Source organism: Peromyscus californicus, unplaced genomic scaffold, assembly GCF_007827085.1.
Source record: "Peromyscus californicus insignis strain IS unplaced genomic scaffold, ASM782708v3 Scaffold_15__1_contigs__length_86483966, whole genome shotgun sequence".
Classification (NCBI taxonomy): Eukaryota; Metazoa; Chordata; class Mammalia; order Rodentia; family Cricetidae; genus Peromyscus; species Peromyscus californicus.
The window spans coordinates 64457669-64482379 of record NW_026294447.1 but is presented as its reverse complement, the minus strand read 5'-3'; the positions used below and the strand labels follow the sequence as shown (position 1 = coordinate 64482379).

Below are 24711 nucleotides of genomic sequence, written 5' to 3'. Positions count from 1 at the left end.
TCATGTTTTGGGGCGGGGTGCTGAGAGAATCCCAGAAGGATGGCTGCTCTTGGCAATGTCTTTGAAAGGGACACTGGGCACCAAGGAGAAAGAAAGCATCATGTCATAGTTCTCCTGGTACATTTCAAAAAGCAGTCAACTTATTTGCTTACAATTTAAAATGCATCTGCCCTCTGCAAGTGTGGTGGTTTGAAAGAAAATGGCCCTCAAAGGGAGTGGCACTATTAGGATGTTTGACTTTGTTGGAGTAGGGGTGGTCTTGTTGGAGGAAGTGTGTCACTGTAGGGGTGGAGTTTGAGGTCTCATATATGCTCAAAGATACCACCCAGTGTCTCAGTCCACTTCCTGTTGCCTTCTGATGAAGACATAGCCTGTACCATGTCTGCCTGCATGCCACCATGCTCCCCACCATGATGATAATGGACTAAACCTCTAAAACTGTAAATGTTTTCCTTTTTAAGAGTTGCTATTCTTCACAGCAATAGAAACCCTAACTAAGACAGAAGTTGGTACCAGAGACAGGGGTATTGCTTTAATGGGTCTGACCATGTTTTTGTTTGGAGGAATTTGGACTTTGGTACTTTGGGTTAGGAAAGCAGTGTAATGCTTTAAGTACTGCTTAATGGGACATACTAATAGGAACATGGAAGGCAGTGGTGCTGATAATGATTTGAACTTTGGGGAATCAAGAGGTTTCAGAGGAGAAGAATGTTAGTATGTGGCCTAGAGGCTGGTCTTGTGATATTTTGGTGAAGAAAGTGGCTGCTTCTTGCCCTTGTCTGAAGAGTTTGCCTGAGGCTAAAGTGAAGAGTTTTGGATTAATCTGTTGTCATAGGAAATCTCAAAATAGTCTAATATAGACTCTGTCATGTGTTTATTAGTGTTAACTCTGATGAAGATTTATAATGAAAAGGAGTAAGATGAGCAAATAAAAATACAAAATGTACAGATTGAGAAAAAGGGCACTAGGAAGTGTAATAGAGCTAAATCCTGTGTTCAAGGAGATAAATGGATTAAGAAATGGAATAAAGGGAGTGGTGACCTCAGGGTAAGATCCCACTGAGCCAAGTTTAAAGAAAATCTTAGAGCTGGGTATGGTGATGCATGCCTTTAATCCCAGCACTCAGAAGGCAGAGGCTGGCTGATCTCTGAGTTTGAGGCCAGCCTGATCTACAGAACAAGTTCCAGAACAGCCAAACTCAGGCAGTGAAGAAAACCATGGAAACCAGAAAGCTGGAGAAGATGTAATTGAACGAGAGGGCCATGTTCTAGCCTCAGCAAGCTGCAGAACTTAGCAGCTTCAGCCATGTGGTCCTGGAGTTAAGGATAGCAGGAAGGGCTATGGAATTGTCCCCCTTAACTAAGGAAAGCCGCTGAGGTCAGGCATATGTCAGGGGTGTCCCCGAATGGAAGCCCAGAGAGGCCATTGTGTGAAACTGTGAACTTGAAGCCTGGATTGCCTTGGAGACCCCAAGATATTAGAGAGATCAGAGCCATAGGATACCTGCCGAGGAAAGCTGCTAACAGGGAGAGGAACCAGTCCAAGAGAAAAAAGTGAGTTGCAGTCAATAAAGCTGAAAGAAGTTGGAGATCTGAAGAGTGTTTTGACATCAGATATTGAGACATAGAATTTGGAGTTTGCACTCTGAGTCCAGTATTTCCTCACTATGCTCCCTTCCCTTGGAACAGTAATGTTTATCAGGTGCTGTTATCTGTTGGAAGTATGTGATCTGTTTTTTTAATTTTAATTTTATAGGGGATTACATTTAAGAGGTTGCCATGAATCTCAGAAGAGAGTTTAGAATTTGGACTTTGAAAAAAGTTTGAGACAGTTATCGACTATGGGGAATTTTGAAGTTGGACTGAGTGCATTTTTTTTGCATTATGATATGGCTACAAGCCAATGGGGGCCAGGGAGTGGAATGTGGTGGTTTGAAAGAAAATGGCCCCCAAGCACTATTAGGAAGTGTGGCTTTGTTGGAGGAGGTATGGCCTTGTTGGAGGAAGTGTGTCACTGTGGGAGTGGGCTTTGAGGTCTCCTACGCTCAAGCTACTGCCAGTGTTACAGTTCACTTCCTGTTGCCTTCTAATCAAGATGTAGCCATGTCTGCCTGCACTCCACCATACTTCCAGCTGTCATGCTCCCTGCCATGATGTTAATGGACTAAATCTCGGAAACTGTAAACCACTACCTCAATTAAATGTTTTTCCTTTATAAGAGTTGCCATGGTCATGGTGTCTTTTTATAGCAATAGAAATCTTTACTGAGACAGCAAGATACTCTAGCCCCCAGGTGATGGTATGAGGAGGTGTTTTGGTTGGTGATAAGGATTTGGTTGAAAAGTGGGTTGTTTATGACCCTTACAAGACGCCAAATTGTCAGTGTTTCTGTGCAGGCCCTTTGGCTTCCAGAATAGGAAGAACAAGTGTCTGTGCTGGCATGACTGCCCAGGCTGCTGAGATGCTCCAAGATGACTGCTCCAATCCACCTGTGAGTTGCACCTCACAGAGACACAAACACATTGATGTGTGGAAGAGCATGCCTGGAGATACAACAGAAACATGCAAAATCAAGACTGTGTCCGTGCTGGGGAACCAGTCAGATGAATTATGTTGCACCATGTGATGGCCATGACATGACCTAGATGGCAGAGAGCAGGGCACAGCTGACTCGAGGGCATCTATATAGGAGGAGGCACAGAAGTATGCTTATGATGATGCCATGTTCTCGCTAAATGGTGTCAGAAAAACTGTTTCTCGTCTCCTTCCCTTTGCTTACTAACCAGTGTGATCTGTGAGGACCAGAGTCCTGAGTGACATGGATCCTCTTCTGACTTCACAACGTTGGTCACTAAACCTCCTAACACTGGCATCCATGGGGGTCTGCTGCTGCCCTTCTAGGTCAGTGCGTGGATAGCAAGGAAGAATTACAAGGTCCAGGCAAATGAGTAGCAGACTCCTAAGAGACTAAAGTTCTGTCTGAGAGCCTCTGTTTTTGTATATACCCATGTGCATGTTCACGTGTCTGGAGTGCTTGTGCATATGTGCACACAGATGTGCTTGTGATGCGTGTACACATGTGTTTGGACAATGTCTTGAACATGTGTATATCTACACACATTTTTGTAAATGTGTTTACTCATGCACAGGTTTTTGTATACACTCTGCACATATATGTGGGTGATATCATCCGCTGTTTTCTTCTCATTTCCTGCCTTCTCAACCCTCTTTCATTCTGACATCAGCTATGTGGGGTGAAGATCTCTCTAGTCAAGCTTCCAGCCTGGACCATTGGTCTGCTATCTTCTCATTGCCCCAGATACTCAGTTGTCAGAGAGAGCCTGTCTGTCCAGGTGTCTGTCTGGGACTTGCTGTAGTGTTTAGGGCTGTGGCCTATCCACTCCCCTCATCCAGGTAGGCAGGACTCAGGTTGAGTTTAGCCTTCTTTGGATCTGCAGACCCCAAGAGAAACCTGTTCTGATCCCCAGCGATGAACTGCTCTGCCTCATGCAAGCTGCCCAGAAGTTGAAGAACCTGTGTAGCCTCCAGCCACATGGAAGAGCTGCTCTGCCAGCCTCCCCTGGCCAGGAAGAGGCCTCTTCATGCATGGACTCGTTCTGCTGCCTGGAAAAAGCAATTTGTCACATCGTGGGGAGCATTCCTGGTGGGTTGCTTGGGAGAATAATGTTGGTTTAGTGAAATGCAGCCAGGAATAAAATGGGAAAAAAATGGAATTGGAAGGAAAATTGTTTCCTATTGCTCATTCTGCAATCTGACTCTCTTTTGTTAATGCGTTCAGCACTTTATCATTCTTTAGACAGCCCCGTTTTTTTCCCTCTGTTCTCTTCCTCCATGCTGTGTTCTGCCTTCCTTCTTTGGATCCCTCTTTGCTCCTTTGCCCCTCCTGTCTGCCTCCTCTTGGTAGGAATCCCAGGGCCATCGGGTATTGGGGCACAGCTCTTCCCCAGAGAATAGCCCAGGAAACAGACTGGAGGAACCTGTCCCCATTTTCAACTCTCACCCCAGGTTTCAACTCTGGCCTGTGTATGCTAGTGTCTGACCTTGGGCGAGCAGCGGGTTGGATCCTCACTACCTTGGGAAAACTGCAAGATTTCCTCAGCCCAGTGTCATCATGTGTGATGCACGTAAATCCTGCTTCAGCTAGCACCCACAAACAGTGCCTGGAAACAGACTAGCGCTAGAAGAAACTCAACATTGTGGGAGGTGGAGATTGCCCTGTGGGAGCTGGCCATGTGGAGAGGGCAGAGCAGGATGGTGGCATTGTTCCATCCTTTTCTACTTCAGGGGTGCCTGCCACCTTCTCCCTGCCCCTTCACATGAAGGGTTCAGATTTTTTTTTTTTGGTCTCAGCATCAAGGTAGAGTTCAGCATAGGTGCTTCAGATGAAGGTAGGTATTGGGTTGTCTCTGAGGACCAATTTCTTTAAGAAAAGAGCTAAGCGCCGGGCGGTGGTGGCGCACGCCTTTAATCCCAGCACTCGGGAGGCAGAGCCAGGCGGATCTCTGTGAGTTCGAGGCCAGCCTGGGCTACCAAGTGAGTCCCAGGAAAGGCGCAAAGCTACACAGAGAAACCCTGTCTCGAAAAACCAAAAAAAAAAAAAGAAAAGAGCTAAGCAATGAAAGTTTCACAGAGCAGCTCTGGGAAATGCAGTGAGAAGATTTGCAACATCTCGGTGTTCACCACTGGTATGTGTTTGGCAAGATTCTCATCTCAGAACAAAAGCTCCAGAGACAGCAAGATATGCCTGGGGGTGGACCTTTCTAGGTGGTGGATCCTGTTTTTGATTTGGTATTATAACAGATTCCTTTTAGAGCCCAGTTCTGTATCACGAGCCTGGAGAATACACTTCCCTCCAGGAAGATGGTGACAGCTAGACACAGCTGACATGCTATGCAGCTACAAGGCACTTTGCTGTGTCAAAACTAAACTAATTAATATCTGTTCAGGACCAAAAGGGTGTTAACCAATGTGTCTACTTGCATGCGGTGGTGGGAGGCAGTTCAGTGTCTTGGCTCTTTAAGCCACTGAGACCATAGATAAGGACCAACACACTAAATTCCTAAATGTGGAGCATTACATGCTAGCAGAGAAAAACTTGGGAAGATTTGCATGTAGGAAGCTCTCAAATACTTGCCCAATTGACTTGAGTAGGTAGCAAATTACCACCACTAACCCCACAAGCAGAGCCAAGGCAGATGGCCCAGCGCGTGAGAGACCCCCTGCTGTACCGCAGATACTGTCCTCAGCGTTGTCTGTTCTTGTATCAAAGATGTAGACTGCGTATGCCTCCCACTGGCACTGTCCAGGGTTTATACACCGTGGAAGGTGATTTCATCTAGAAAATGGGTAAAAGTTTTCATCTCTTGGAATCTGGGTGATTTGGACAAGTGTATGCTCATCAACAAAATGACTTGTCACCTGCTGCTGCTGCTGCATTCATCTCAGGGTTAGTCACCAGGGACTGGTGACTTTTAATTCCTCAGCCCCCACAGTAGCTAGATACCACCCAGCCTTCTTCTGGACCCTCCTGGTTGTGGCTGCGGACACAGGTCTGAAGTCATCCCTTTCTCCATTGCTCAGGCTTAAGAGGGACTATGCCACTGCTGTCTCTTTGACAGGAAAGAAGTTGGTAGATGCTAGGGTCTGCCCCACACACATGGATTCTTGCCCTTAGGAAAGCCTTACCCAGGAGGCCGGCTGGTCGTGGCAGCGCAGTGTACCTGAGCTGGAGTAGAGAACGCTGTCCTTGACCAGCACTGAGATGGCTCTCAGCATGAAGGAGAGGAACAGATTCAGGTGGATGTAGTTCCTGGTGCAGTGCAGCTTCCTGAAGAGGAAGAAGACAGAAGCCGATATTTAATTATTATCTAAGGCCTTTCTTCTTGTGAAGTTAACCATTTACTTAACTTCAATTACCACAGTATATATTTTTGTTTCCAGTTTTGCATCATGACAAGTATTTTTGCACATGAATGCTCTCTTTATTTCAGATTATTTCCTTAGCATAGAGTTCAGTATGAATATATCATGCAAAAGCCACACAGGAGCTGCCTTGAGCCTGCAGCCAAGTGTGCTCTGTCCTCCGTATGGTTCTGGGTCGCAGGCTGGGTAGCTGTGTGGTTGTCTCATTACCTCTCTTCTTCTCTTGTAGCTTGTGCTTTTCGTGTTTGATGCCCCAACTTTGAGACAGAGCCGCAGCCATGACTTTACCCATTCCTCAGCTGATACTTGGCCTTCAAGGCTTCAACTCTGATGCATAACTTTCTATATTAGGTGGGAAACTGCTTTCCATAAAAATGGACTTTCTCCTCTCTATATTGACACCAAGGATGCACGGGGAGTTCCATGCACGGGGAGTTCCATCTTGGGTTAGGATCTGAAGTTGGTCTCCTTGTTACACAACAACCTGCCTCATCCCCTTCCTGATTGTCCTTGGTCAGAAGCTCACTGTCAGCCGAGGGTACAGGTAGATGCCTTCCCATTGACCCCCTTTCCTGGTCACACAGGCTTTGACTTACCGTTTGTCTCTCTCATGGCCCTGGACATGTTCTGACCAATCAGCCATGAGCTACCAGAACGAATGAAACTGAAATATGGCCAATGGGGGTTGATTTCAAATTTTATGTAATTTTAATTAATCTAGAGTTAAAAGCAAAAGTATCATGACCTGCCTTTTCTTTGCATACCATGTCCTTGTCATGGCAGAGCTGTACTTCACTTTAATAGATACATCATGTATGTATATAATGGTGTGTGTGTGTGTGTGTGTGCGTGCGCGTGCGCGCGCACGCGCACATGCATTCATGCACACATACACACTATGGCAATGTCATGTGTATGTATTTACCCTCTAGTATTACACACAAGTGAGACACCGATGTAGCAGAGGTTAATAGATTAATTCAGTTGGAGTTATTTTCTTTTCTAAGTACAAATGGAACATTGGGATGTGTGAATTTTAGGGGGAGGCAGAATCAGTTTTAGTAATAATTGTGAAAGATCTTGTTCAATTATTTGTGGAAATATGTTATTATAGTTGTAGGATTTTTTTTACTTTATAAAATCAATATAGGCAAACCTTAGAATTTAAAGTGAAGGCATGCTACTGACACAGGAGCACATGAAGACCATAACAATTGGATGAGGGTATGCCACATAGTTAATGAACAGCAGATGCTCCTTTCTGTGGTAGGAAGATGGAAAAACTTTCATTAGGTTAAAAATGTTGAGTTAATAAGGCAGAGAAATTTTTAAAAAAATCATTGAATTTAACAAGAACTTTCCAAAAGTTAGTCACCTGAAATCAGAATTAAAATTCCAACCAAGGAGGCCAGTGAAAACAGTGGGATAGGGGCCTCTGTCTAACCCTTCCAAGAAACCCTGAAAACCTGGCAAAACTACTCAAATTAATCTTGTTGGAACTCTGGAAAATACTCAGAGTTGGTAGCTATATGGTCCCCCACCCCAGGTGAACACACTGTAGGTCGGCCTCCCCTTGTCCGATGGCACATGCTCAGCTTAGTGCTATCCCAAAGACCATAGCCAATGGCTTCTGTGTGGTCTCAGGGATTACATACAAATACAATATACTGCTTTTTTATTTTTTGACTTCTAAGTTCATTGAACAACTGGTGCAACCTTCCAGAACCCATCCCGACAGAGCAGCAGCTATAATGAAAACCAAATAGATTCTGGCAGCTGCCTAAGGCCAACACTAACAGTTGAGGTAAATGACAGACATTCTGGAGCCTGAGAAGAAAGGCTGGGCAGGGAGGTTCTTGGGAAACCAGGATTTTGAAAAGCTGTCATATATACAGAGGAATTTAGAGAACCTTCATACATGCTCTGGACAGGTCATATGCTCCCAAAGAACTTTCATCTCAGCCGATCTTTAGACTTAGCTTAAGCAAAATGTGAAGTCAAGGCAGAGTTGTAAACAGCCTGGCCAAGTATTAGAGAAGTGCTTCCAACACCGCCAAACTCCCCAGATGGGGAATACATTTTCTTTTCTTCCTAGTTTCCCCCCTTTGACTGGGGATGTCTGAGGAAAACTCTATCAGTAAATAATTGACTGGTAGTGAGCAGTATATAGGGACAATACAAACTCTGCAAAACAGAAAAGTTTAGAAAAGTCACCAAGTAAATAATTACAGGCTGGGCCTGGTGGCACAGAGCTGTAGCACCAGCTACTCAGAGGCGTGAGACACGAAGGTTGCAAACTCAAGACTTGCCTGGGACCAAGCGGGATTTCAAGGACTACCTGAATACTTCACAGAGACTCTGTCTCAAAATAAAAAAAATAAATGAAAGGGTTGGGCTATACCCCTATGGTAGACTGCTTGTTTGGCATTTGAAAGGCTCTGAGTTCAATCTCAAGGACCACAAAAATAATAAAATAGAAAAAAATAGAAACACCTATAACTCATAACAAAGGACAACAAAAATGAGACACAAAATTTGATTTCCAGAGTTATCACATCATTTTATTAAAAATGTCCAATTTCAACAAAAAGGGTATAAAGCATTAAAAGAAGCAAGAAAGCTGGATTACTAATAGGAAAAAGAAAATAAATAAAACCTTCCATTTAAAAATCACATGAAGTAGCCTTACTAGACAGAAGCTTAAAGCCAAATGCTTGGATATGTTCAAAGAACAGAATGAAATAAAGAGAACAATCTTTCAACAACCACAGAATTTCAATAAAGAAATGAAATTTGAAGAAGTAACTAAATAAAAATTTTGGATTTGAAATGTGCAACTGGCATTAGAAAGTCCCTAGAGATGGCCAATGAAAATCTAGGCAGGCAAAAGAGAGATTCAGTAAATTTAAAGATCAAAGAAAATTACCCAGACTTAGAAGTTGTTGTATAGCAACTTGCTCAAAATGGGATCATTTCATATTGGAGGAGGCTCTTTAAAACTATGCAAGTAAACAAAACTTGAAAATAAACACCTCACAAGTCTTAGGAAGTTCCTGAAACTTATAATATTCACAAGGACTCTCCTCAAGCAATTACAACTTCTGTGTAGAGGAGATGCCCCAAACTATTTAGCAGCCTGCAAATTGAGAAAAGGAACTCCAGGGATGCAGATTTTGTGAATTATCATTTGTGTTTGAGTGGGCTTTCCAGTGATGCAGTAGCTTTTGAATCATTCATGTTTCTGGAGTAACCTGTTGTCCATACTGCTATAATTAGCCCCAGGAAACTCATTGGTTCACTAATCTAGACTTGGGTGGAATCATTACTTTACTTTGGTCAATTGTAGGTTCTTATATGTGGTAAATAGATGTTTGTTCATGTCTCCACAGAAAAAGTCAGACACCAGAAGCAGAATAGATGAAGAAAAACAAAGGAAGCTCCAAAGACATGGAATGCTACCCATTGCTTGCCCCTTATCTAAAAGTAACATGGTATTGTAAAGGACCTCAAATGGCCAGAACAACCCTAAAAAGAATAAAGTGGAATGACTCACATCTGGATTCCAAATTTTCTGGACACTGTGTGGCTCTGCGAATGGCCCAATGCATCAGACTGAGAGACTTAAAACATCCCTCTGTGGTTGGTTGGCTTCTGACGAAGCCAAGAACATTTAATGGTCTTTTAAACTTGGTGTTGAACTGCTAGGTAGGAGTTGTGAGAGAATAAAGCTAGATTCCCATTTCATAGAATATCAAAAACTAACAGAAAATGAATCAACCACCAAAATACAAGAGCTAGAAATATAAAACTATTTTGGGTTGGAAAAACTTGATCTTGGATATGACAAAGGTCTCTTAAATAGTGTGCCAAAAGCACAAAAATTAGACAAAGTGGGCTTCATCAAAATTTAAAACTTTAACATATGAAGTACATATTATCAAGCTTAAAGAAAACCTAAATAAAGGTAGAGAACATTTGTAGACTAGATTTAAAATAAAAGCTAGTGTCTATAATATATAAAAGTTCTTAAAATGTAATAAGAAACCAAACAATTGAATTAGAGACTGGGCAAACATGGGGCTAGAGAAGATATGGTTAAAAGGCACACGAGGAGGCAGGAACAATAGCTTAGCTGGTGAAGTATTTGTTGCATTCTGTGTTAGGACCCAAGTTAGATCTTCTAGACCCATGTGAAAAAACAAGGTGTAGCATCAGGGAGATAGAGACTAGAGGATCCTGGAGACTTGGGGCTTTCTGGCCAGCCAGTCTAGCCAAATCAGCAAGCTCCAGGTTCAGTGAAAGACTGTCTCAAAAACAGAGTGGAGAATGATTGAGGAAAACACCAGACATTGACTTCTGGCTTTCACATGCACACACATGCATGAGCTCTTACACACTTGTGCACACATAAATAGGTGCACATACCATGCACACAAAGTGCATGAGACCATCAGGCACCACTTCGCACTCAGTCTGCAGTCATTTATTCTCTGTACCCTGAACAGTTTTGAGTATCTGTATGAACCAACATCCACTGTGATAAGAAGCTTCTCTGGTAAGGACTGAGAACGGTACTGGTCTGTGTGTAAAAAGAAAGTATTCAGAAGGGATCTTGGTAAGTGTCCATTTAGCAAAATAATAAGTAGTAGGTTCGCCCTTAGGGCATGTTAGCTCTGCAACCGTTAAGTTCTTGGCTAGGTTTACAATACCAGACATGAGTTCCATCTTGTGTAACAGATCTTAAATCCCATCAGAAGGCAATAGGTTACCCCCTATACTAGGTCTAGTATGCTTTATGTTGCTGTGATAAAATACCATGACCAAAAGCCAAGTGGGAGAGGAAAGGGCTTATTTAATCTTACACTTCTAGGTAATAATCTGTCACTGAGGGAGTTCAGGGCAGGAACTCAAGTCAGGAACCTGGAGCAGAAACCATGGAGGAGGGCTGGTTAGTGACGCACTTTCTCTAGCTTGTTCACTTAGCCTTCTTACATAGCCCAGGCTCACCTTCCTGGAGATGGTGCCACCCCCAATTGGCTAGGCCCTCCCACATCAATCAACAATCAAGACGATTCCCCACAGATATGGTCATGGGTCAGTCTGATCTGAACTCTTACGACTTCCTCTGCATAAGTGACTCTTGATAGTGTTAAGTAGACAATAAGCACTAGCTAGGAATCCATTGTAAAAAATGTGTGTAATAGTGAGTTTGAGAGGAGTTCAAGGTGGGGAGGGTATTGGATATAATCAAAATGCATTTTATCTATGCATGAAGTTCTTGTAGAATATACTAAGACCATCTTAAAAAAAACCCTGAAATACCTGCTCCCACAAATCCATCTGATCTTAAGAATGAAAGAGATCCAAAAGTAGATCAAACTTGGCAAATGAAAGTGCTATATGAACTGGATCTGTAGAACATGTCTAGATTAAAGTGGAGAGACATGAACTAATGGAAAAGATAGGAGAGTGCAAATAAAATATGTGAGAACAGGCCAAAATGCCAAATACAAGTGAGGATGGTGTTCCAGGAGAAGAGAATGATGTGGAAGCATTTTTTTCTGGAGGTACTAGCCAAGAAGTTCTGAAACTGATCAAAGAGAGTAAAAGATCAGACGCCTCACAACCATGAGAAAGAAGGACACAAAAGTAAAGACACTAAGTCAATGAGTGTCACCACAAGGAGAGATGTTGGAGGGAAAAAGACCATGCTTTTAGGAACAAGGTTGAGCCATAGGCAGCTTCTCAAAAGACCCAACCTTATCCTCAGGATTCAGAAATATCCTTTTAAAAAGCAAAGCATAATTATCGTTCTAGGCAAGCAAAAGGCTTGAGAATTCACTACCATGGGAATGTGACCAGAGGCAGCTAGAGAAACTCATGAGAAACAGGAGGATGACCCCAGCAGGAAAGAAAGTATGGGGGGAAAATGGAGAGCAATATGTAGGCAAGCTAAATAAATGCCAACCCAAAATAATAATGTCTGTGGGCTCTCGAAATAGAATTAAAATTTACAAAACCAATAAAAGGCATGAATGGTACATGGAACTAAAATGTGATGTTCTTGAATTGACTGGTAAGTGGTAAAAAGCAGTTTAGAGTTAACTGCTATGAATAAGAGAATGTGTTGTGTGTTGTAGCCTGGCAGTTGAGGGAGAAAAAGAGAAAAAAGAGGGGTGGGTGTGGGAGAATGTGTTGTAAATGTCATATTATAACTGAATGAATGAAAATAGAATCTATAAATAAAAGTATAAAAGAGAGGAACTGGAATAAAGACATTGTGACAGACAGATAGAAAACAAAGAGAAAGATTAGAACTCAAAGTTGGTGATAAATATGCTAAGTGTGAGCTTAACAAGGCTGCCTGTTAGTGCACTATGAGAAATGTCAAATCTAGTCTCAGTCGTCTACATGTTGGTAGCGAGTGTTCTCAGCACCCTTGGTTGAGGAAGCTGTCTCTGGTCCAATGCATGCTTTGATAACTTTGTAAAAAATTAGGTGGTATAGCTTTGTGGATTTATTTCTGGATCTACTGTTCTATTCACTATGTGTCTGTTTTTGTGCCAGTGCCATGCTGTTTTTGAATTACTACTACTACCACTATTATTATTATGGTGTTTATATGTGCAGGGGGTTGGTAGGATAGTGAGTTAGTGTAGCTGCTTTGGAAATCAGTGTGGGGCTTTCTCGAAAACTAAAATTAGCATAACTGTATAATCCAGCAATACCATTCCTAAGTGTACACCTCTCTTGGTTAGCTTTAGTTGTCAACTTGACACAACCTAGAGTCATCTTAAGGAGAAACCTCAACTGAGGAATTACCTAGATCATATTGGCATGTGGGTATGGTTGTGAAGGATTGCTTTGACTGATGATTGATGTGGAAAGGCGCAGCCCACGGTTATTTAAGAGAATGATCCAGGGAGCAAGGTAGCAAGCACATTCTTCCATGGTTTCTACTTCAGGTTACTGATTGAGTTCATGCCCTGGCTTCCTTCAATGATGGGCTGTGACCTGGATATGTAAGCCAAATAATCTTTCCTCTCCTACCATGATTTGAGTTATGGTTTTTAATACAGCAACAGAGTTCAAATTAGGACAAAATTGCTACTGGAGAAGCGAGGTTGTTGTGATAACCTGATGGTGTTTTTTTGGGGGGACAGAGAGTGTTTAAATTTTGAGCTGAAATAGTGGAGAGGGTGCCCGAGCTGGCCTACTTTGGTAATCAGATTGGTGAATACCCTAACTGTCGTCTTAGAGCCTTCATCCAGTAACTGATGGAAACAGATGCAGAGATCCACAGCCAAATACTAGCCCAAGCTCCAGGAGTCCAGTTGAAGAGAGGGAAGAGGGATTATTTTTGCAAAGGGGGCGGGGTGTGTGTGTGTGTGTGTGTGTGTGTGTGTGTGTGTGTGTGTGTCAAGATCATAATGAGAAAATCTACAGAGACAACTGAACCAAGCTAGTGGGAACTCATGAACTCTAGACCAACAGCTGTGGAGCCTGCATGGGACTAGACTAGGCCCTCTGCATACAGGAGACAGTTGTGTAGCTTGGTCTTTAAAGGGGCCCCTGGTAGTGGAATTAGGATCTATCCCTGGTGTATGAGCTGGCTTTTTGGAGCCCATTACCTATGGTGGGATGCCTTGCACAGCCTTGATGCAGGGGGGAGGGGCTTGGACCTGCCTCAATCAGGCTTTTTTGACTCCCCCATGGGAGGCCTTACCTTTTTAGAGGAGGGGTTGGGGGTTGGGTTGTGGGGGAAGGCTGGGGGAAAGCAGGAGAAGGGATGAGAAGGGGATCTGTGGTCGATATGTAAAATGAATAAAAAAGTTTCTTAATAAAAAAGGAAAAAAAACAAAAAAAATTGAGCTGGAAAAGCTGTTGAGTGTTCAGATGTTGGAGCATTCTGTGGGAACTTGAGCTTGCTGAGAGGAATGTAGGCAAAGAGAGGGAGCCTGCAGGGCTTCTAAGGCTTCAGAAGGAAGTAAAGACTTCTTTGGGGCCATTTTTGTGATATTTTAGACCAAGAATCTATAGTTGCTGGTTCAGCTGTGGCTGAAGAATCAGCTGTGATTAGTAAGAGACAAACACCACTGAGGTGAACGAGTGAGTGCTCATTAGGACAGGAGGAAAGTGTTTCCTCAGGCTTAGCACATAGGAGCTGTACTATAAGGTGGCTGAGGTTACATTTCAACTTGATAGTCAAAACAGGCAGTGTATAAGAAGTTTCTCACATAGTGCTGCTTTTGAAGGCATGAAAGAAATAAGATGGAGGGGGCCATGAGAGCATCTGAGGCCTGGCACCTCCAAAGGGGCCATTAGTAAAGCTGTAGAGTCAGTTGCAGTGGGTTCTCAAGGGTGTTGGAGATGCCAGGGCTGTGGTATGTTCCTCAAGGACAGTGGCAGGTGTGAAGTGGGGCCGGCTTGAGCTCACCAGCCACGCTGTGTGTGCTGCAAACAGCAGCTCTGGAGAGTTGGCTGCCCAAACCCTCCAGAGCCCACGAGTGAGGCCCAGGTATTGGACACTGAGCTACGGAATTTGGCTTTACATTGTTAGATTTTTGGATTTTTCTCTGATCTGAATTTCCTATTCCCTGGTTCTTCCCATTCAGAATAAGAAGATAGTTAACTTTTTTTTTTTCATTTTCAGGAGACCCCAGTTGAGGGACTTTGGGTTTTCAAAGAGAGTTTGGACTTTTAAATATCATAGAACAATTTAAAGACTATGAGATGTTTTTTTTTAAGTTGAAGTGTGTTATTAACTGTGATGTCAACACAGCGATAAGAAAGGAAAAGCTATGAATTAACAGTGATGTGTTTGTGTTTCAAGTCGACAAGAAGGAGACTTTCCTGGTTAGACTTCATTGTCAGGCTGACACAGCTTAGAGCCAGTCACCTTAGAAAAGAAGTCTTTACTGAGGACTTCCCTAGATCAGACTGGCCTGTGGGAGGGTCCAGCTCCCTGCTGTGTGGTACTGTCTTAGGCAAGTGGACCTGGGCTTTGTAAGACAGTTAGCTAAGAAGTGGGACCACAGTGTTCCTCCACGGTTCTGATTCAGGTTTCTGCTTGAGTTCTTTCCTTAACTTCCCTCACTGACGGACTGGAACCTGGAAGTTTAAGCCAAACAGATGGTTTCTTCCCCTAATTTGATCTTGGTCAGTTATTTTTTTTTTTAACACAGAAACAGAGGTAAACTCAGGCAGTATTTGAAGGCCTATGAGTAAGCATACCACAGAATTACTTGCATATCTGTTTATTGTGACTAGTCACGGTAGCCGAGTATGAATCAATCTAGGTGTCCACCAGCAGGTAGATGGATAAAGAAAATGTGGTTTATGTATAACGAACAGTGTCGCCTTTGAGGAAGAGGGTGTTGTGGGCAAAGGTGGCTCTGGAGGCTTCCGGTTCTGGCAGCGCCCTGTGTCTTCGCCAGGTATTGTGTTTGCCCATGTTCAAGTTGAGCAAGGACACATCCTCTCTACTGAATGTCCACGTTACTGAGTAGTGTTTGGTGCAGCACGTGAATTGCCTGGCTGGCTTTGTAGTATCTCCCACGGTATCTCAGCACACTGTGGGATCACAGGGACCTCAGCACAGTAGCAAAGTGATTGTGATTCTGGCCGGTCAGGTGTATATACACAGCAGGCATCTCTCTTCAGCACTGCCTTCTCCTGCGAGTGTTATTCTGCACACCACCCCCCCTCCCACGGCTTCTCATGTCTCCAAACCTCCATTCCTTTCCTTCCTTCCTCCTCACTCATCCCACTTTCCATCCAGTCGGGATGCAGGGTTGGGCCACCACTGAGAGATCATTGTCCAGTGTGACTCCAAGTGTAGATCTGATAGATGTCAACTAGTGTGGCTTCTGGATAAGCAGAACTGTGGTGGCCCACTCAAGGTGTCCAGGGCAGACTTTGTGGACACACGGCACTTATCAGCCATGCTGACAACCTGTTTGCACAGGCTCTGCCCTCACCAGGTCTTCAGCCCTCAAGTATCTAGTAACTGCTGGCAGTTGCTTTGCCTGGTAAAATTTGGGATGGTAAAACTCACTTATTGGATGTGGCATGGAATGAAACACCCATGAGATACAGTTTAGCAATTTCTGTTGGTAGGAGCTGTCTGTCATGTTTTTTAGATCACAACTATCATTCTGTGTTGATTCTAGCACACAACGAGGCCCCTGCATGTGCTAGGAGGTCTATACTGCAATTTAGGACTTGATCTAGGAATGAGCTGCTCCATTTCTCTGTGTCAGTTAAGAATTTGGTTACCCAATATTTTTGTTTTGCTTTTCTAAAGGCATGTTAGGGAGAGTAAATGTTTGGCAATTACAAATAATCTCATTTTCCTTCCAGATAAATTAGGACAGTGAAACATGTTGTTTTCATATTAAAAATTTTAGAATCGCCAGATCCTCAGTTTTCTATGGAAGTGTACCAAGCATCACTTCTGACAGACAAGAGGTAGCATGAGCCAGAGGCTCTGAGATGTGGGATAAAAATCCCCCAAAGTGACTGCGCTCCAGGTTCTGTACCTGGCATATAGCACTAACAGCCACCAGCAAGATGACTGTCATCCAGGGCAAATGGTTCTTTTCAACCAAAAAGTTCTGAAACATGCAGGGATTGTGTTCACATCTAAAAGATTACGTACGACCACCCATGAACAAACTATTCTAGATTCTCTGGAAGGTCAAAATCACCCGTGTAAAGTTCCAAAGGCCTTTGGCTTCACTGACAATTTTACAGTTGTCACACTGTAAAATGCGAAGGGGCTGAGGTTTGAGAGTGGCTTGTTCAATATGGGAAAATAGATAGATGCTTTCCAGTCTACTCCACACCGGCTTATTTCTCTTGGTTTCCTTTCTTTACATTTTTCTCTTTTGAGATGTAAGAACACAGAGATAACTTAATGAACAGTAATATGCCAGTCATGCTAACATCCCCAGAACAGGAAAAGTGTAACTCAGCTATGGTTGCTAGGCTTCTAAGCTATATCCTCCAGCATGCTCAACTCCTTCACTGGCTATTGTTAGAATTTTCCCCTTTGCTGTCAATGACTTTATTTCACACAGTGGCAACACTTGAGCTTGTCCCCAGCAGAGAGAAGACAGAGGTGACAGGAGCTCTGTGACTCACTCACGTCAAATGCTCAGTGTGATTACCCATAGGGTTATATGCTTTTCTATAGAGGGATTCTCCTGTGGACCAAGGTTCTCAGATCCCATCCTAAACAACCACTGGTCACAGCAGAGTCCTGAGCAGGGCCCAGGTGGTGATGGGGCACCATCCAACCTCACTACCAGAAGAAGAGCAGGCAAGCAGAATTGCAGGGATCCTGTCTTAGGTTTGCACTACCCAAGCCCTTCCAATCTACAGCACTCCAACTTCAAGGACTCCTCTGGAGTGCCCTAATTAGTATCCACATATTATAGATGTACATAGGGGTTGTACAATTTGTCCAAGGTCACACAGCTACAAAGAGGCTAAGCAAGATTTGAACTCATTCAGTGATTCCTGCCTTCAAGTTCTTAGATATACTCTATCTCCATAGAGCACCCAAAAGCTTCTGAGTGACAAGGACAAAATCATCCAGTATTCATAGCTCCATGTTTTTGCATAGCACCTAATTGTTTAATAAGTGATAGCTGAGCTAAAGGACAACATTACCTGCTTACATCAGATATGCAAAGTGTTTATATAAAAATTAAGTGTCAGCAATGTATTCCTTGCTAGCTTTCTCCAAGGGTACTCTATTTACTTATTTATTTATTTTTGTGCATATGTGTAACTGAGTGAGTTTATGTGTACTATATGTGTAGGGGATCCAACAGAGGCCAGAAGAAGGCAACAGATTTCTTGTAACTGGAGTTACAGGTGGTTGTGTGCTGCAATATGGATGCTGGGAATTGAATCCTAGCCCTCTGCAAGAGCAAGTGCTTTTGAACTGCTGATCCATCTCTCTAGCCTGAGGGTGCTCTGTCACTTGGCACATGGCTCCATGTCAGGAGTCTAACCCTCTAAGGTACTAAAAACCTCTAGGTAAGCTTGCTGGTCTCTTACTGTTTGCAGAATTGCTCAGTTTTGCTCCTTACCTGAAGAGGCAGATAATTATGCTTCCTGTTGTAAGAGACAGCAGAGAAACACTGTAGCCCAAGGTATAAATGGCCTTCACCAGAATATAAAACGTGATCTACAAAGAAATAAAAAACACATCTGTAAGCTGCTGGCCAAATTCACAGTGCAATAGGACATTCTGGTTCCTTCCTATTTGTAAAGTACTCTCTCACACAAGCGGAGTGCTGGAAGATAGGAGGCACAGCCATTTTTATAATTCCACCTCCATCTTGAGTCCAGAAGGACCTTCACTTTTTGAACACCTATCTTTTCTTACAAATCATTATAAACATAATTTTTGCAAAGAAATATTTCAAAGGGAACTCTATTGGCTACCATCAGGGCCAAGAAAAAGGAAGGCCAATATGAGTGGAACTTGTGGGGTCCCTTCAGTGGAGTAGGAATGTGACAGTCTTCTGGGAGTGCATTTCCAAACAAGATCAAGTGGACACACACATATTAAGTCATGGAAAATAACATGGCATCAAAAGTACATGACCAGTTACACAGAGGATCTCTCCTTAAAGAGTGGCTGCATTTTGCAGTTTTTATTTCTGACACTTAGGTTAGTAGGCTTCATAGTTGAAATCTAACATCCATGCAATCATCAGATATGGGACAGAAGGTCCATAGTTACTGCTGTAGAACCACTGGGGACAAAAACAGGGGCTGTGTGTGTGTGTGTGTGTGTGTGTGTGTGTGTGTGTGTGTGTGTGTAGTCATCAAAGAGAAAACCAGGCACTCACAGGACACTCAGATAGGCTGAACCACCCTCCATGCTCCAAAGCCATGCCTGCTCTGCACTCTCTGGTAAAACTAATCCTTGTATGAAAACGGAGAATATGCCTGTTCATATAGGGTGGATTTTATACAATAGACATAACTACTGCTACTAAACCTCATAGTTATGGTACAATGAAGACTTCTCTCAGGTATGCTGGCACATGCCTGCAATCTTAGGACTTAGGAGGTAGAGACTGGAAGATCAGGAGTTCAAGGCAGCCTTCACAGCATAGAGATTCTGAAGCAAGCTTGGACTACATGAGGCCCTGATTAAATTGCTATAATACCAATCTGCTAGGCAAGTTGTATCCACTGATGCAATAGTGGTATGATCATTATGGGAAAACCAACTACTTTCTTATTGAATTTGAAGTCTTCTCCACAGGAGGTACTGGGCACCTTGTCAAGACTGTATGACTTGGGAGACCATAAGCCATAGTGAGGAACCCCCTGGTGTTTCACTAAATGGTCATGTTGCCAAACTGCCTACTAAGTATGCTTATTGCCATAGATTTGTGTTGCTCTCAAGATTTTCAGAGAAGCTTCTTTTTTGCAATGGGTAGTGTGGTTAATGCAGAAACTCCTAAGTGGTCAGAGTACTGAGAACAAGTAAAAATGAGTATTCAGCTGTAGATGGGTCATCTCTATCTATTTCCATCCATCTAAGGGAACGTTGAAAAAGAGAGGTCAGAAAGAATGCAATAGCCAGAGAATGAGTAGGAGAGTTGTGAAATACTGACTTCTGGAAATTACATAGTTGTTGAACACATCAACTCAAAGCAGATGTGGTTGCTTGCACAAGCCTTGCAAAAATTCAAGCCAGCCAAAATTCCAGCATGGATTGGAGAGGGCCACCAAGGCCACACCCTAGTGGTGCAGCTATTGGTAGTTGATGGCTGTGGACGGAGGGAGTCACTTCTCTTTGGGGAAGTGGATGCTAGTAAGCTAGCTGCCCGTGCCCAGTGCATGGTAACATGTCTATACACATGTGGTCAGCATTAATTTGGCTCAGGGGCTGCTGCTGCTGCTGCTGGTGATGATGATGATGATGATGATGAAAAACAGAAAACACAAAGTTGGAGGGGAGACATTTCAGGGTATACTGGAAAAGTTGGGTAGAGGTTAGTAGGGATGGATATGATCAAAATATATTTTATAATGTACAAAATTCTTAAAGAATAAAAACATAGTATAAAAAGCTATGCAGGGGTCTGTTAGGTTTGCTCATAGTAATGTTACAGTCTAGTCATGTTTGAAAGCATCACCCTATTAAGGTTGAATTGCAGGAATTCTCCTTGTTGGTACTAGGTCATAACATAAAGTTCAGGTCACAGGAGAGCAGAGAACAGAGGAGTCCATACAACCCTCCTCCATCTGCAGGGCGGTCATCATTGCCTCACCTCTTCTTCTCTCTCCTATCAACCCTCTCAAACTTCATTTTCCCATTTCCCACCTCGTCTTCACCCTTATCTTCCTTTCCATTTACATTCACAGAGATCTCCTCACTTTACCCTCCCCTTCTCTGCCCCCATTTCCCTACCTGTCTGTGCCCTCATGCCTCATAATCCTCATCTCATCCCCTTTCTACTTGCATCTCCTCTAGTCTCATTTTGCCATTACCCCCCCCCTCCATGTCCCCTCATTCCCATCTCTTTTATCTTCTGTCTTAGTTACTTTTCTATTGCTATGAAGAGACAGTGACCAAAACAATTTATAAAGGAAAGCATTTAATTGGGAGCTTGCCTACAATTTTAGAGGGTGAGTTATAACCAATGTGGTTGATATATTGTGCACCCCAATAAACTTATCTAGGGGTCAGAGACAGAACAGCCACTATATTAAACATAGAGGTTAGGCAGTGGTAGCACACACTTTTAATCCTAGCATTCCAGAGGCAGGAATCTGTCTGGATCTCTGTGAGTTCAAAGCCACACTGGAAACAGCCAAGCATAGTGACACACGCCTTTAATCCCAGGAAGTAATGACAGGAAGCAGAAAGGTATTTAAGGCGTGAGGACGAGGAACTAGAGCCTTTTTAGCTTTTAGGCTTTCAGTAGCAGTTCATCTGAGATCCATTCAGCTGAGGACACAGAGGCTTCCAGTTTGAGGAAACAGGATCAGCTGAGGAATTGGCAAGGTGAGATTGGCTGTGGCTTATTCTGTTTCTATGATTCATTCAGCATTCACCCCAATACCTGGCTCTGGGTTTGTTTTTATTAATAAGACCATTTAAGATTCGTGTTACAGACCACTGTGGTGGGGAGCATGGCATCAGGCAGGCATCCGGCAGGCATAGTGTTGGAGCAGTAGATGGGAGCTTACATTTTATCCACAAGCAGTAGGCAGAGAGAGAGTGAGACTGGGCCTGGAATGGGCTTTTGAAATCTCAAAGTCCACACCCAGTGGCCTACCTCCTCCAACAAGTCTACACTTCTAAATATTCAATCAGTTGGGAACCAAGCATTCAAATACATGATCCTATGGGGGCCATTCTAATTCAAACCACCACACCTTCCTGTATACTTCATGATCATTTCCCTGTAGCACCCTGTTTGGTCAGTGTATTGGCTACTTTTCTATTGTGATGAAACATCCTGACCAAGCAGTTTCTAGAAGGAAGGGTTTATTTGGGCTTCTGGTTTCATAGGGATAAGAGTCCATTCATGATGGAGAAGTATGGAAGCAAGCAGCAGACATGGTAGATGGAGCAGAAGCTGAGGGCTCACATCTTTAATGGCAAGCACAAGGCAGAGAGAGCAAGGTGGGAATGGCACATGGCTTTTGAAACCTCAAAGATTGCTCCCAGTGATATTCTTATTCCAGTAAGGCCACACCTACTCAACCCACCTGAATAGTGCCACCAACTGGGGACAATAGGACCGTCTCATTCAAAGCGCCACAGTCAGGTTCCTTTCTCTGAATTCTTTTGGTGCAAACATACTTAGTACGTTTACACTTGGTTATATTTGGCCTTATACAGTGCTTCTAGAAAACCTGCTATGATTAAGCAGCCCTTACCTCAGCTTTACCTCCTTACCCTCATCTGGCCCGGGGTAGTTGGCAAAGCAGAACGCTGGTACTAGTATGGCCTCTTAGCCCCTCATGGTGTCCTGTCTGGGAGGTCTGGAGAGGCCATCTGACCAGCTAAATCAGGGCTTGGGAGGGTTGAGCTTGGAGCCCTGTCATCATGTAAACACTCTGACACTGGTGCTGTACAGCCTCCCACAGCAGCTACCCGGGACGCACCAGTCTTCCCTATTGGTGTGGGAACGCGCACATGTCATACTGACTGAAGGGGCTGATGTGGTAGCAAGGCCTCCATCTAGAGAAGCAGGACAATGACAAGGAAAACAAATGTGCAAGTTTCTTCTACCCAGCCAATAAAAACAACATATTTTGGTGACGAGGGCATTTCAGCATGGCTGCCTTCAGCGCGAGTATCACAAACCATCAGCAAGCCAGAAACCTGTGAAAGTCATCATCCCTTCTGCACCCGAGGTTCCAAGGCTCCACTCCAAGGTAACAAATGAATACTATCTCAAAAAAATCATGCCATTCATTCATGATGTGCAAATGGAATAACACACACACCTGGCTAATCAACTCTGACTTTGAGGCCAATATATCCATTCCTTTTATTCACCCAAGGCACATCACCAAGTGCCCGCTGGAGCCAGGGATGTCAGTGATGCAAGCAGACAGGAATCAGCGTTCCAGGGACCTATGCTGGGGAAAGAGGCCAAATCCAACATCCGGAATGGCTAGAGGAGCTGCATGGTATGTTACAGGCTGTTATGGAAAGTAGGAATGTAGAACAAGGTTCACACCAGCTGCACTGGCTGAGGCCAGTTACAACCATGACATTATGGTTAGGGTTGGGAAAGGGGAGGAACCTGGTAGAAGGAATGGCCAGTGCAAAGGCACTCTGGCAGAAAGGGATGGCAGGAAGGTGCAGGTCACACAGGCTGTGAGGACATGAGGCTGCAGGAACAATAAAATCTCGCTGCATCTCGGAGGAGTGGGACAGACGTGGAGCACAGACATGTGAGGCTCTTTCCAGTGGTGAGTGCATGTTCCACTGAAACACTGTGGACAGTCTGAATAGTGATGAAAAGTATTCAGAGGCTAACAGATGGTAATATGAAGAAGGCAAAGTCAACAAGATTTCCCAACAGAATAGACAGAATGAGAGACAGGGGAATCCAAGGGACTTGGTGGAGCAGTTGGACCACAAATGGCATGGACCACGAAGGGGGCGGGGCAGGAAGAGCCATGGCTATGTCTTCTCCCGTCATGTAGTCAGAAGGACTCCTCCTCAGCATCTGCAGAGGTAGCTAGAGTCAGAGAGAGGCCTGGATCAGAGTTCTCAACAGGAGACGGAACAAAAGGCTCTAAGCCTGGGTGTTTATTTACTAAGAAATTTAATGAGAAATAACAGTGCTTTTGAGGCGATGGTCGGGTGGAGAATGGGCGAGCCCATCACCTAGTGAGTGAGGTTGCGAACAGACAGACATGAGGATCCTGCAGAGGATGGGAGACCACCTTGAGCCTGATTTGGGGCAAAGGTGGCTTCTGTCTCAGTGGTGTGCACCATCTCCGTGGGTGTAGCTCTGGGCCCCTGGCTAGGCTGAGCGTCCGTTCTGACCTCACACCACGAGTCCATGGAGAGTTTGAGCCAGAACAGGGAAGATGCAGGTTACTAGGGGCTGAGGGTCAGGACCCTGCTCTGTCCCCACAGTGGGATGGAGATGGGAGATGGAGGCTGCGGAGCTCTCTCCAGTGCCTTATTTGCTCTCTTCACAGCTTTGTCTACGCCCACTTGAGTTCATCCTGTGTGCACAGGGATTGCCAGCAGTCCTCGTGCATACGATGAAATTTCTGATGAACTGAAATCCATACAGAAAGAACATCAAGTGAGGATCTTTGATGGCCAGGAGAAACGTTAATGGTAGAGTACTTGCTCAGTATGAATAAGTCCCTACGTTCCGTACTCAGCACTGCACACACACACACACACACACACACACACACACACCAAACAAACAAACAAACAAACAAACAAACAAACAAACAAACAAAACATGTAAAATAGCTCCACCTCAACACTAATCAGAAGACCCAGGACAGCATGGAAAGAAGCTCTGACTACTTTGGACCACTCTGCACCCCCTGGGTCTAGAAGCTCTCTCTTCTACCAAGGCCCCCAAGGCCCTTTGCTGAAGTCCCAATTTCCCTACTGGTCCACTGGAACTTTGGGCTCTGGACACCTGGGTTTCTCTGGTGCCTCAGGCCACCTGTCCTTCTCATTAGAGCCACATTGTCCCTACAGAGTTCCTAAGGCCCTGGGTGCCCAGTGGGCACCAGTACATGGTGTTTAGCCAGTGAATGAAACACGACCCACAGATTTGGGAGCTGTGAGGTTTGGACAATTAGTGCAGCAATCATTTGGCCCAAGGATCTGAGACAAGGCAGGCCTTGGCTCTTTACTGGACCCAGGGCTCTGGAGGCCACAGAAATGGACAGCCTTGCCTGATGGTGTCATGGACCACACTGGTGTTTTGTCTACCTCACGTTTCTCTCTAAAACCTGACTGAGAACTTGATCTCCAAAGGAAGTTCCTCATATACACTTGGAAGGACTCAGGTCAGCACTGGGAGGATCATTCTGGTTAACGCTTTGTAAAAAAATTAAGTAGGCTAGCCTAACTCTGACTTAGCTCGGGTGATCAAGGTGAGCATACATTTCAGTGTGGCAAATTAAGGCATTAGGTAAGATATTCGAATTTTTATTTCTGCCTTATTAAATCTTAGCAGTAAACCATGATTCCATGGTAAGGAACGCTCAATGCTTTCAACCCACCTC

The 24711-nt window shown here is 44.0% G+C and overlaps 1 protein-coding gene across 1 annotated transcript in view; it reads right to left on the bottom strand.

The window, feature by feature from the left end:
• The window catches only part of Vipr2 (vasoactive intestinal peptide receptor 2), an 89128-nt gene that overhangs the window by 19155 nt on the left and 45262 nt on the right, over window positions 1–24711 (bottom strand). Inside the window, exons 5-6 of the mRNA XM_052739178.1 lie at window positions 18045–18142; window positions 5707–5848 (exon numbers count right to left, since the gene is read on the bottom strand). Coding sequence (XP_052595138.1) covers window positions 5707–5848; window positions 18045–18142 — 240 coding nt within the window. The remainder of the gene's footprint in view (window positions 1–5706; window positions 5849–18044; window positions 18143–24711) is intronic.